General features: G+C 35.3%; 1 protein-coding gene across 1 annotated transcript in view; it reads left to right on the top strand.

The window, feature by feature from the left end:
* Positions 1–13,851, top strand: part of sdc3 (syndecan 3) — a 36,971-nt gene extending 23,120 nt beyond the window's left edge. The window contains exons 2-5 of the mRNA XM_084423996.1: positions 4,329–4,422; positions 8,272–8,939; positions 11,232–11,442; positions 13,226–13,851. Of these exons, the coding sequence (XP_084280122.1) occupies positions 4,329–4,422; positions 8,272–8,939; positions 11,232–11,442; positions 13,226–13,392 (1,140 nt within the window). The 3' untranslated portion in view covers positions 13,393–13,851. The remainder of the gene's footprint in view (positions 1–4,328; positions 4,423–8,271; positions 8,940–11,231; positions 11,443–13,225) is intronic.
* The last annotated feature ends 274 nt before the right edge of the window (positions 13,852–14,125 follow it).

The following is a 14,125-nucleotide window of genomic DNA, read 5'->3' as shown; positions in this document are numbered from 1 at the left end:
TATTGTAGTCTGGCATTTTTAAATTAGTTTTTACTTTAATATCATTTTCAAATTTCCAATAAATTTCAGTTAGTTTAATGTTTGCAGTTTACAGCTAACTCTTGTGAAAACCTCTTAATAATAAAAATAAAATAATAGTTTGAGGATGAACAAAGAACCAAACATATGCAACTAAAAAGTACAGAATATTCATTCATACTCATTCATATTAAAAATTAAATCTTGTTAAACATGGTGTATAAGAGGGGGAAAAAGGGGAAAAAAAATATGCGTATGATTATTATGATTATTCTTTAAGGTTGTTTCTATGATTAATCCTTTCCAACATTATTCTTGTATTGATACATTTATGCCTTTTTTTCTATTGCAGCGTTTCATAGTTAGTTCATAGTTATACTCATATTCAAATGTTCTATTCAGACCAGACATTTAGTATAGGCCTACTTCTACTCTGACAATGTAGCCTACATCTATTTCTGGGCTCGACATGCAATTAATTTTTTTCCGTTTTCTGCTCAGTGTGGTATCTAATCTAATATGTATGGTTTAGTTTCACATGAGATGGTTATCTTACCTGGAATTAATGTACAGCTGTATTTGCATAAAGTCTAGTCATGATAGAAATAATTAATTGGCTATTTCTGCTTCTTAGGGCTGGTTCACACAGAAAGCGGTTTTGGTTGGAAAAACGGAAAAAAAGACGCGGGCAGTGGAATGGGAAAAAAGTGCAAGGTCTCGAGACATTTGTCGTTAGTTTTGTTTAGTTTTAGTTTTTCATTTTTGTTGAAATTTCTATTTTATTTCAGTTTATGCAAATGTTTTTTGACCAATAGTTTTAGTCTTAGTTTCATTTTTCGTTTACGAAAAAACTTTGACTCCCATAGCCTGCAATGGAACTGTGTGTGTGTGTGTGTATTTAAGTTCAGTAATTTCACTAAATGGCAATGAATATTACCTATTAATTGTCATTTAAGTGAAATTACTGAACTTAAATATACAAGCTTGATAAAAATGACCATTCTAGAAGACATTTTCAGATGGCACTTAGAGGCTTTGGCATCTGAACTCTTCATATTGTAACTATATATATATAGTTACAAAATGAAGACAGACTTCACTGCCAGTTCACTTCACTGTTCACACACACACACACACACACACACACACACAGTTCCATTGCAGGCTATGGGAGTCCCCTGTTCGATAGGTAGAGATCGGTCAGAGTTGCAGGTCCCCACTTGGCATGTTTTTTTTTTTTTTTTATAAAAAAATGCATTTTTAAAGTTATATTAAGAAAAAAGACCTTAAAAGAAAATGTTGTATGTCATTTTTGTTTCTTTAAAATGACCAGAAACACTAGTCCCCTATTGGCCAGTGTAGAGCGATAGTCCCCTGTTAGTAATATAGACGTGTGTGTGTGTGTGTGTGTGTGTGTGTGTGTGTGTGTGTGTGTGTGTTCCTTTGGAGGGTGTGGTTATCAGGTAGGGGAGGTTCAGTGAGCTTCAGTGCCCAGGGGCCCCTGGGGGTACTAATCCAGCCTTGCCTACCATCCTGGGAAAAAAAATACTCCCGGGATGGACCTGCTGCGTCTTCATCCATTGTTTCGTCTCTTATCTAAATCTGACCATTTGAGAGGGAAACAACAAATTGAGGGTTTCCGAGATGTTCCGAGAGATCTTTGTTCCTTTTTTTTTTTGAAGAAGAAGAAGTAACGGGTACTCATAGTTATGGATAGAAATGTAGTGGAGTAAAGAGTACAATATTTGCCTCTCAAATGTACTTGAGTAAAGTCATGAGTACTCCCCAAAAATGATACTTGAGTAAAGTACAGATCCCTCAAAATTGTACTTAAGTACTGTACTCAAGTAAATGTACTCCGTTACTGTCCGCCTCTGATCAAAGGAAACTGATAATTCATAATCATGCAGGCCTACTGTGGTTTCTTTGTCATTCTGTGCTGCCAGACAGATGATGTTATATTTACATTTGACTCTAAAAAGCTTTTACCCACACCCACTCTCTATCTCTACATGCGCACACACACACACACACACACACACACACACACGCACACACTGTTTGTGAAAGAACCCTAGCTGTGCGAGCCAGTTCTACCCCTTAATCATATCGTAGACCGAATTACGCCACAAACCAACCCCACCATTACAGGGGAGGATACGCAGACGTCCACAAACACACAATCTTTCCAAATATGCACATCTCGCTTCTCCAGCAGCAGATTTCTGCAAGGATTTGGGAAGGAGATCCGGCGAGTGTTGTACAGGTTGGAGAGGAAATCGCATTAGACTTGATTGCATTTGGTGAATGGCCTGTGGTTAATCGCTGTTCAGCTTGAGGCACAGTTGGGTCTGATTCCCTGGTGTTCACATGCACTTCGTGTTTAAAAAAAGATCAGCATGAGTCCATAGCACCATTAGGAACTGTTTTAGCTGATAAAATGCCTAGAATAGTAATAGGAATCACTTCAGTTTGCTGGTGCACTAGAGCTGCTGATATATAGCCGGTGATTTTGCTCGGAAAATAACATTATGCGTCATGAATTAAATGTCCGTTTTTATCTGGCATTAAATACCTCGTTTTTTTTTAAATGCAAGATTGTTTATGAACTATAAATCAAAAAAAATATTTTATTTGAAACGCTATTCAGGGAATTAATGACTTCAACGCAAATGTTCTTTGCTTCAACGTGTTCGTGGAAATCTGTGGCATTTGTTAATTAAGTTTACATATTTTAGTAAAAAATAAACATTGAACAAAAAATGTACATTTGTAATGTTACAAAAGAATTCTGTTTAAAAAACTTTCTATTCAACAAAGAATCCACAGTTTACACAAAAATATTTTTCATAGTTTTCAAAATTGATTATAATAATCATAATTTTTTTTGCATCAAATCTGCATATTAGAATGATTTCTGAAGGATCATGTGACACTGAAGACTGGAGAAATGATGCTGGAAATTCAGCTTTGATCACAGGAATAAATTACATTTTAAAATATATTCAAATATAATAAGTTATTTTAAATTGTAATAATATTTTGTGATATTACTGTTTTTTTTTTTTTTACTGTACCAGTATTGTTACGTGACTGCAGCCCTTGGTGAGAATAAGACACTTCTAACAACATTTAGAAAATGTATAATTACATATTATATCATATTTTTTTTTAATTTGTATCTCTGAGTGGAGAGTGAGTGACATATGCTTACACATATACAGACATTATGTGCGTATGTAATTAAGCCAGATACAGAACTGGGCGCAATCATAACTGTGTGTCTGTTTGTGTGTGATGCACTTAAGCTTCGGTGCACGCTGATGACTGGGAGCAGTTTTGAGCCAGTGTGTGTGTGTGTGTGTGTGTGTGTGTTTATGGTGGGTTATATGGAGGCCATGGGCTCGGTTTATGGGTTTAAGTATTTATGGGGTGTTTCCGGGATGGAGATCGACCAATCACGAGAGTGGGGGGAAGGAAAGAGACCACAAGAGCAAAGAATGATACAGACAAGGAGTGTAGAGCTTTTACACGCCTCCGTTGTAGTCTTGAGTTTTCTTCACGTCACAATATTCCTCATTTAAATAATTAATGCGCAGAATAAAGGGGCGGGGCCTGGTTGAGTTAGTTAGTAGTGTGTTGAAACTGGTGGTTATGGTAAGGGGCGGGGCATTTCCTAAACACACTCGAAGCGCTTGACCAATCACAACACACTGATCCAGCTGACCAATCAGAGCACAGTGTGTTTTTCAGAAGGAGGGGCTTCATAGAGACAGGAACTAAACAGAGCGTTACTGACAGACTGGGAAGAGAGGAGCTGCAACGATGGAGAATATGGGGGAAAATAAGTTTTTTTGAACATTTGAAACAAAAAAACCTATTTTAGTAGAGAACAAAATCAATGGCATAACAGGTTCGCTGACATGTTTCTTGCCAAAAACAGCCTCTTTTTTAATGGAACTGTTTGCATTGTAATATAATGGATATATAATGGAGTTTGTTAAGCATTATACCACAGCATTATTATGACCACAGTTCTCTCGTTTATCTGAGGACAGTCTAGAGCTGTTTTTCTGCTGGATTTTCATCCCTATTTAAGAAATTGGGTTAAATGCAAGTGTTGCCCCTAGCAACGGGCCTCTCGATGAAACGGCTCCCCACACAAGACCCCTTCACACTTACACATGAACAAACATGCACACACACACACACACACTCATACTGTGAATCTGATATTGGTTTTGAAATGTAATCATTCCACTTCCTGTGACGTCACAAGCATTTCTGACTTGATTTTTCTCTGTTTTAAGGCCCAGCGTGGCAGATCTCGACCGAGCGACGCGGAGGGCTCTGGAGATGAGTTATACGATGATGAAGACTTCTTCTCTGGATCCGGCTCTGGCTGTGAGTGTAATGTGTGTGTGTGTTGTGTTTGTGACGTGTGAATCACTCATTACGAGGTCACAGCTGCCTTGTTTATAAGTCCATCCCGGACTTCCAATCCCCTCACCAGCTGGTATAATTCTCACAACTCAACGCCTTCATCTCCTCTCTCTCTCTCTCTCTCTCTCTCTCTCTCTCTCTCTCTCTCTCTCTCTCTCTCTCTCTCCCTCTCTCTCTCTCTCTCCCTCTCTCTCTCTCTCTCTCTCTCTTTCTTTCACATTCCTCCCACAACTTCATACAGTTATTTTAGCCTCTGTTTAACTGAAGCCCACAGACCGTACATAAAAAGCACTTCTTCATGAGTGTGAGTGTGTATGTGTGGTCCTGGTAAACCCTACATCACGGGGACAAAATGTCCCTACAAGGATGGCAATATCCGAAATCCTTGGGTTTTTTTTTTGGTCCCCATGAGGAAAACTGCGTATAAATCATACTAAGTGATGTTTTTTGAAAATGTAAATATGCAGAAAGTTTTGTGTGATGGGTAGGTTTAGGGGTCGAGTTAGTGTAAGGGGAGAGAATACAGTTTGTACAGTATAAAAATCAATATGTCTATAGAAAGTCCCCATAAAACACGAAAACACAGCGTGTGTGTGTGTGTGTGTGTGTGTGTGTGTGTGTGTGTGTGTGTGATCATCTGATCCTCAGTAATCAGATTACTGTAAATAAGATCAGTTAATCAGCAGGAATCTGGGTGTGGACAGCCAATATCCGCTAGTGTTTGGGTGTTTCTTCTGTGCACTTTGTGCCCTGTGGATGCTTAGAAAATAAACACTCTTCAAACACACTTTTCACACTTTTTTTTATTTATTTGACCACTAACTTTATTTAATAGCAAACATAAATATATCACAGGAGACTTGAAAATCATGAACATTACCACCACAATGTAATTTCAGTTTTTATGTATTTGATAAAATTCTGTGGTGGAAATTAATTTTTTTTTTAAATTTGACTAGTGTTATTTTAGTGTAATTTATAGTTTTGATTAATATTTTGAATTGTTTTTTTTTTATATATATATATAAAACGAAAAAAAAAAAAGAAAAAAAAAAAAATATATATATATATATATATATAGGCCTATATATATATATATATATATATATCAGGCTTGTGCACAATTCAGAATTGAATTGAGAATGACTCCTTAATTCCAATTCAATTCTTGAATTTGAATTGAATTTGAATTGATGTCAAAAACAGGATCTAGAATTACAATTCGAATTTGAATTAAAGGAAGCAGAATTGCAATTCAATAAAAATTCAAAGAAATTCATATACATATTTTAAGTGAAGTGTTTACAATGAAGCTTTACAGTATATGTCAGATATGATTGCATTATAATGATATTAGTTTGAACTACTTACAGATTACATTAAAATGATATGTTTTCCCCCAGCAATGAATGTTAAAAGCTCTAGTCACAGAACAAATAATTAAGTCTGATTTATTGTAATTGTCATTTTGTGGAACATGATGGAACATGACTCCATTTCCCAGAATGCTTTACTTTAACCAAGTATTTAAAATGGTTGCTAAACAATTTGAGGTGGAAATTAGCTTGAAAGCACAATTTGATGGGCAACACTGGATTTTTTAAGTTTCAGAAGTCCCTTACAACTTCACTCTGCACCTGTTGAGAGAATCTTTAGTGTTGCAGGAAAGATATTCAGACCAGAACGGTGCAGACTCAATGAAAAACATTTGAGGAGCTATTGAAAATTAGATGCAACAGTGTTGCTCAGTAATTTTTTGCATTGGAATAAATGATAACTGCATTTACAACAACTTGTGTTTGTGTGATTACTTTGAAATGAAAATTACATTGGAACAAAACTAATTAAACAACATTGAGGGGGTAATTTATTTCAAGAATTTGATCAATATCTATTTTAGAACAAAATGTATGCAGGGTTGAGGAGTAAATAGTTACGTGAAATGAAATTTCTGTTATTAAATTACAAAATTAATGTAATTGTATTTAGTTGTATTACTGAGGTAAAATGTTTAATTCAATTAGTTACTAATCAACTTAAAATGAAATTGCTTTGCATTGATAAAGTTATCCAAATAAAGTAATCCAAACCACATTTATAATGGGTAACTAATAACAGTAAGCAATAACATTTCCAAAGTAACCTTCCTAACACTGAATGCATGCGAGACTCAACACATTCGTTCTGTTGTATGACTGTGTGGAATTTCTTTGAATTGCCATGAATTTAATTCCACTTCCTGTCATTCCAATTCAAATTCAATTCAACGTCCTGTGGGGCGGAGTAAATTCAATTCAAATTCCAATTCATGAATTGAATGGAGGCCAATTCTGAAATTCAGAATTTTGCACAAGCCTGATATATATATATATATATATATATATATATATATATATATATATATATATATATATATATATATATATATATTCTGTTTTCATTTTAATTTGAGTTAAAGTTTTTGTGATTTTGTTGTGTTTTTGAAATTTGTATTAGTTTTTTTTAAATGTCTATATAGTTTTATTAATTTTTTATTTCAGTTTTAGTTATTTCGGATGGAAGCTTGTTTCCGCCATGAAATAAAACAATAATTGTGACTTTTTATCTCATAATTTTGACTTTTTTTCTAAATTCTACAATTCTAAGAAAACACAAAATTCTAAGAAAACATTTTCATAATTGCGAGATGTAAAATAATTAGAATTGTGAGATAAAAAGTCCCAATTACCTTTTTTTTTATTCAGTGGAGAAAATGAGCTTCCATAATTTTGGTGCATCAAAATAAACTAAAATAAAATGAGAAATGTTGCTGTAGTTGAAATAAAATAAGTTAACTTTTATATTATTTAAAGCAACACATTTTTTTTTATGGTTTTAGTTTCATTTAACTATAATAAGATATAATAACAACATAAAATATAAAACATAACTGGTTTGGACTAAAATGGAGTAAATGGCTATTTTTCATTGCTACCATTTTATGTCTACTAAATACAGATTTATTTATTTTTACTTTTCTTGCATAATTTGACAATAACAGAAAAACAAAACAAAAAATCAATACATTATGTAAAATCCTTTACACTAACATAACTATCAGTGGCAAAACTGTTTGTGTTGGAAATTACATCACATCTTATAATAATAATAATTTATGTAATAAATTAGATAATATAACTATAATAATATAAAAAATACTTCTTCACACTAAATATTGATGTGTTTTTTTTATTATTTTACTCTTTGTTTAGATTATAGTTTTTAAAATATATTTATTATGATGGATTTTCTTAATTTGAGATAAAACATCAAGGTCAAGGGTAAACTGTAAAATCTACATATAAAAAGCATTTGAAAAGTAACGATGAAATAAACGATGAAGGCAAAGTTTCCAATGTGGCCTTCATTTAATAGAAAGAAAAAAATCTTTTATCTGTTGAAATCAGTTTGCTTTAATAAAAATCAACCCGTGGGACATAAAAGTGCCTGTAGTTAAAAACCACCATCTGTGTGTGTGTGTGTGTGTGTGTGTGTGTGTGTGCTTTGAGGAGAGTTTGTGTGTTGAAGTGCTGTTTGCTTTGTTCTCTGTATCTAGTGTGTGTGCTTGTGTATTTCTTACCAAGGTTATTGATATTTTATTCATGTGTTGCCATGGGGATGTTCACATTCCTGTGCTGACCAATCTAAAGGTAGCTTTGAAGCCTTGCAGACGCTTGCGCTAGGTATCATATGACACATTAACAAGGTCTAAAATGGCTGAGAGTATTGATCTCCTTCAGTGTTTTCATAGCTCTTTCTCTTCTCTTTCAGTTCCAGATATGGACGTTCGTCCGAGTGCAGCAAGTGTGGCTTTCACTACAAAGGAGCCCCTCCCACTTTCCACCACACAGGCCACAGGCCCCGCCCCCTCGGCCCCTCCCGCCGCCGAGCCCAGCCGCCCACCTGCACCTGAGCTGGAGCGAGAGAGTGGCCTGGGAGAAGATGTAGACACGGACAGCAAAGCGGTGACCGAGAAAAAGTGGGAGTTTGAGGAGGATAAAGAACCCGTGACGGAAATAACGTTGGACCAAGAGAGGGCGAAGGCTACGGTTGCACCGCGGCTGACTGACGTTCCTGAGGTGTTCATGGACTTATCCACCACTCTGGGTGAGACTACAGTGGCAAGTAGTGACCTGGAGGAAGAGGACGACCTGTACATTACTACAGAAACCATGATGTTTGAGCCATCCAGCACACCAGAAACCACAACTGATGACATCACAACCACTGAGGTTATACCCACCACCGTTTCGTCCACCACTGCTAAACCGACCAGAGCCCGTCCTGCCCCGACCACGCCAAGCTCCGCCCCCGTACGACCCCGGCAACCACAGACCACGCCAAGCCCCGCCCCCGAACGACCCCGGCAACCCCAGACCACCCCGAGTAGAGTCGCCCCGACTGAGAGCAGCACTCGCTCGCTCATGAGCTCCACACAGGTGGGATATGTGGATTCATTTCAACTCTAAATAGATTAGTTAGTTAGTTAGTTAGTTAGTTAGTTAGTTAGTTAGTTAGTTAGTTAGTTAGTTAGTTAGTTAGTTAGTTAGTTAGTTAGTTAGTTAGTTTGTTTGTAAGTTAGTTGTTTGTTTATTTGTTTGTTTGTTTGTTTGTTTGTTTGTTTGTAAGTTAGTTACTTAGTTTGTTTGTAAGTTAGTTGTTTGTTTGTTTGTTTGTTTGTTTGTGTTTGATGTTTGTTTGTTTGTTTGTTTGTTTGTAAGTTAGTTACTTAGTTTGTTTGTAAGTTAGTTGTTTGTTTGTTTGTTTGTTTGATGTTTGTTTGTTTGTTTGTTTGTAAGTTGGTTAGTTTGTAAGTTAGCTAGTTGTTTGTTTGTTTGTTTGTTTGTTTGTTTGTTTGTTAGTTGGTAAGTTAGTTAGTTAGTTAGTTAGTTAGTTGGTTAGTTATTTGGTTGGTTAGTTGGCTTGTTTGTTAGTTATTTGGCTAGTTAGTTAGTTAGTTAGTTAAAGTTATGTAGTTAGTTGGTAAGTTATGCAGTTAGTAAGTTAGTTAGTTAGTTAGTTAGTTAGTTAGTTAGTTAGTTAGTTGGTTAGTTATTTGGTTGGTTAGTTGGCTTGTTTGTTAGTTATTTGGCTAGTTAGTTAGTTAGTTAGTTAAAGTTATGTAGTTAGTTGGTAAGTTATGCAGTTAGTAAGTTAGTTAGTTAGTTAGTTAGTTAGTTAGTTGTTTGTTTGTTTGTTTGTTTGTTTGTTTGTTTGTTTGTTAGTTGGTAGGTTAGTTAGTTGGTTAGTTATTTGATTAGTTGGTTGGTTGGTTGGTTGGTTGGTTGGTTGGTTAGTTAGTTCGTAAGTTATGTAGTTAGTTAGTTCGTAAGTTATGTAGTTTGTTTGTTTGTTTGTCTGTTTGTTTGTTTGTTTGTTTGTTAGTTGGTAAGTTAGTTAGTTGGTTAGTTATTTGATTAGTTAGTTAGTTAGTTAGTTGGTTGGTTGGTTGGTTGGTTGGTTGGTTGGTTGGTTGGTTGGTTAGTTAGTTAGTTCGTAAGTTATGTAGTTAGTTAGTTCGTAAGTTATGTAGTTAGTTAGTTCGTAAGTTATGTAGTTAGTTAGTTCGTAAGTTATGTAGTTAGTTTGTTTAAAAGTTAGTTAGTTGTTTGTTTGTTTGTTTGTTTGTTGGTAAGTTATGTAGTTGGTTAGTTAGTTAGTTAGTTAGTTAGTGATGCACCAATATGAAAATCCTAGCCAATACAGATAGACCAGTAAATATTTTCAATAAATGGCAGATATTAAAATTGTATATTATCTATATGTCTTCAAATAAATACATAAATAAAACAAATATATTCCAATTCCATGTAAGGATGCACCAATACAAATATTCTAGCCAGTTATTAATTTCAATAAATGGTAGATATTAATTTGTTTTATTATTTACATGTAAATAAAATAAATAAAAAATATAATATTTTGTGTAAGGCTGCACCCATATGAAAAATTTGGGAATACAGATATGCCACTAACTATTTAAAAATAGCCATAATTATTTTCATTAAATGGTAGATTTTAACATTTTATATTATTCTAAGTCTTAAATTAAACATAAAACACTAAACATTGATATGATTCATTTGAAATACTTTAAGTGAATTTAGGCATCACAACATTATAAAGTACAGATTTAAAATTTACATTTAAATATTACATTTAACAGTATTGATGAATTATTAATGTTTTTAAAGATTACGTTTCAGTGAGTGTTAGATGATGGCAAACTCGATGTAAAAATAGTGGAAATGCACAGTTAAATATCCAATGTCGGCAGATATAGATTAATAAGAAAAAATCATATTGCCCAATAACTGATATGGTTCTGATATGGTGCTGTTTACATTAATACTTTTGCCCTGTAAGCATGCTCTTATTCACATTGGGTTCAAATACAGTGGCCCCAAACACTTTTTGGACATTTAAGAAAGAAAAAGAAATATTGTATTATTTGTGCATATGAATTGTCATCTAAGAATGAATGTGCATGTGTGGATATTGCATTAAAATCACACTTTCATCAGATGATTTAGACAATTTTGCTAGTTCTACTCTCACAAACCAGATTTATAATGCATTCAGAACCAAGCACTTTTACAGGACGGTCGGTCAGCAGTTTTCGCCCTGCTTCCCTGCAAATGTTCTTTTCAGCTACACATGATCTATTGTGCAATTGTGAAAGGTTATGATCATTTTTCTTCTTTTCTTTTTTTCTCGTCTTCCTCATTTAGACACAAACAACAGATGAAACTGTAAATAATGAAGTTGCAGGACCAGGTCCAAGTGGAGATTTTGAGATTGAGGTTGTCCAAGGCAACGAGGTCGGTCGAGGAAGAGGAGCAGGAGAACCGGATCTGAGCGGGAACACAGTAGATGCCGCCGGAAGCTCTGCTGCTCAACTTCCACAGAAGAACATCCTCGAGAGGAAGGAGGTCTTGATAGGTGAGAGATGAGACCTTCCACAACCCACTTCAGTCTATCCTACCTCTTTTGACTCCTGTCTGTCTTTTTGTCTCGTATATATCTTTCATTTTCTATTTTTCTGTACGTATTATTTGTCTGTCTCCCTGTAGCTTATAGGCGATGCACCCCACAGCGGAAACACTTTATTGGCATTATTATAAAGCCAAAAACACGCAAAAATTTGGGGTTTAGTAAGATTCCTTTAGTGTTTTTGAGAGATGTCTCTTATGCTAACCAAAGCTGCATTATTTATTTGATCAAAAATACAGTACATTGTGAAATTGAGTAATAATTGTGAAACTATTTGAATCTATTTTAAAATGTAATTTATTCCTGTGATCAAAGCTGAATTTTCAGCATCATTACTCCAGTCTTCAGTGTCACATGATCCTTCAGAAATCATTCTAATATGATTATCATTTCTGATTATTATAAATGTTGAAAACTGTTGCTCTGCTTCATATTTTTGTGGAAACTGTGATACATTTTTTCAGGATTCTTTGATAAATACAAAGTTCAAAATAGAAATCTTTTATATTACTATAAATGTCTTTACTATACTGTTACTTTTAAACAATGTAATGCATACTTGCTGAATAAAGTTTTAATTTTTCTTTTTTTCTTCTTTTTTTCTTTTATTTTTTAAATCTGACTGACCCCAAACTTTTGAACGGTAATATAAATATTATGTTAAAGCATGAAATAGCATTACACAAAAGCACATTATAAAAACACATTAAAGTCATTATGTATTAGCTAAATAAATAGTATTTAGTTATTTAAAGGAACAGTTCACCCAAAAATGATATTGATTTACTTTATTTTTGGTGTACTATCCCTTTAAGAACAGCTCTCAATCAAGAGCCTCTCTCTCTCTCTCTCTGTGGAGAACACGGTCTTCTGCTCTGTCTTTCTTCCTTGTTCACATTCACCTTCTCCTCTGTTTGTTTAGCTGCACCTCTGTCTCTCTCTCTCGCCTCTCGTTTCTCTCCGTCACCTGATATGCTGTCTCTCTCTCCTCAGCCATTCTGATTGGAGGACTGTTTGCCTTTGTATTTGCAGACTTCCTGGTCATAGGTAAAGACGTAGGAGTCGCAGGCTATAGCGTGTAATTAGTTTGGATTTAGCTCATACATCGTATTTTACGCTCTCACAGTTAAGCTTTAGTTTTAGAGAGATTTAAAGCTCTCCCTGCCTTGATTAAATGTGTTTTGTGTTTGTTTGTTTGTCTGTGTCTCTATTTCTCGCTCTTTCCGATGGTTTGGTTTTAATCGCACAATGTGTTTGGTTCAAAACCATTACTGAAACTGATGTCGATTGTCTCTCTCAGAGTTCATTTATAGTCGTGCTCATTGATGGCATTGAATCCCTTAAAACCTCAGACTGATTTTTCAAAACCAACATCATAAGGAAGGGATCAATGTCATGATGTTTTAGAAAGAAGTCTCTTCTGCTCACCAAGGCTGCATTTATTTAATCAAAAACACTGTAGAAACTGTAATATTGTGAAATATTATTACAATTAAAAAAAACTTTTCTATGTTAATATATTTAAAATTTTCAGCATCATTTCTCCAGTCTTCAGTGCTTGATTTCAAAAGTGATTTAAATTCCTTCTCTTTATCTGTTATTTGCCATTGACGCAGAGAAGACACTTGCACATTTATGGATGGTGGGAGAGAATGTGATTGTTGCTGAAGTGTTCATAATGATGTGAGTTTGAAATGCTGTAAGTAATCAGCGTCTCTTGTTCCTCCTGCAGCGGTGATCGTCGGAGGTGTAGTCGGAGCGCTCTTCGCTGCGTTCCTCGTAATGCTACTCGTCTACCGGATGAAAAAGAAAGATGAAGGCAGCTACACATTGGAGGAGCCTAAACAAGCCACCGTCACCTACCAGAAACCGGACAAGCAGGAAGAATTCTACGCCTAACATCCATACGTTCATTTCTCCAACCTCGTCCCGTCTCTACCTGCCCCCTCCCCCCTTTCTTTTCATCTCGCCCCTTTTCCTTTGATCCCTTTCTTCCCTCGTTTCCCAATGAGAGTGCCTCTCATTCCACAGACTCTGAACTTTCTTTTCCAAAAAAAAAAAAAAAACTGAAAAACATCAATGTAGAAAAAAAATGCAATTGGTTGTGGGAGGGGCTTGGGCTAGGGGCGGGGTCAGCGAGGGGCGGGGCTTGAGTCTTCACATACACAGAGAAGAAAAAAACTTTTTTAAGAACATGTTATTATTGATATGTTTAGGATTGTTGTTCTATGGAATTATGAGACCAGAATCTTTTTTTTTGTCTTTTTTTTTTTTTTTTGTAAAGACACTCCGTTTCAGATGTTTCCTGCACAATATTACTCTCAGACTGAAAACATGGGAGCAAAAAAAAAAGAAAAAGAATAAACAGCATGAACAAAATGAGGGAGAGGAAAAATAACACAGTTGGGGGTCATGGAGGGATTGTGCAAGTCAGGTGAGAGGGAGAAAAAGGAACAGAAATAAGAGTTGCGTGGAAGAAGTAGAGTCTGTACTCGAAATGCTCTTCTGTCACCGAGGTCAGTGATCCAGCGTTGTGTGGTGCCTTCCATTTCCCTGGTGCTAGAAGCAGAGCGAGTGTGTGTGCTTGCGCATATGTGTAAGGTGCCCTTGTGACCCCAGCCTAGACACACAC

This window comes from Rutilus rutilus (genome assembly GCF_951802725.1).
Source record: "Rutilus rutilus genome assembly, chromosome: 11".
Classification (NCBI taxonomy): Eukaryota; Metazoa; Chordata; class Actinopteri; order Cypriniformes; family Leuciscidae; genus Rutilus; species Rutilus rutilus.
Note: the sequence above shows the minus strand (reverse complement) of the source record. Positions and strands in the feature narration are given on the sequence as shown.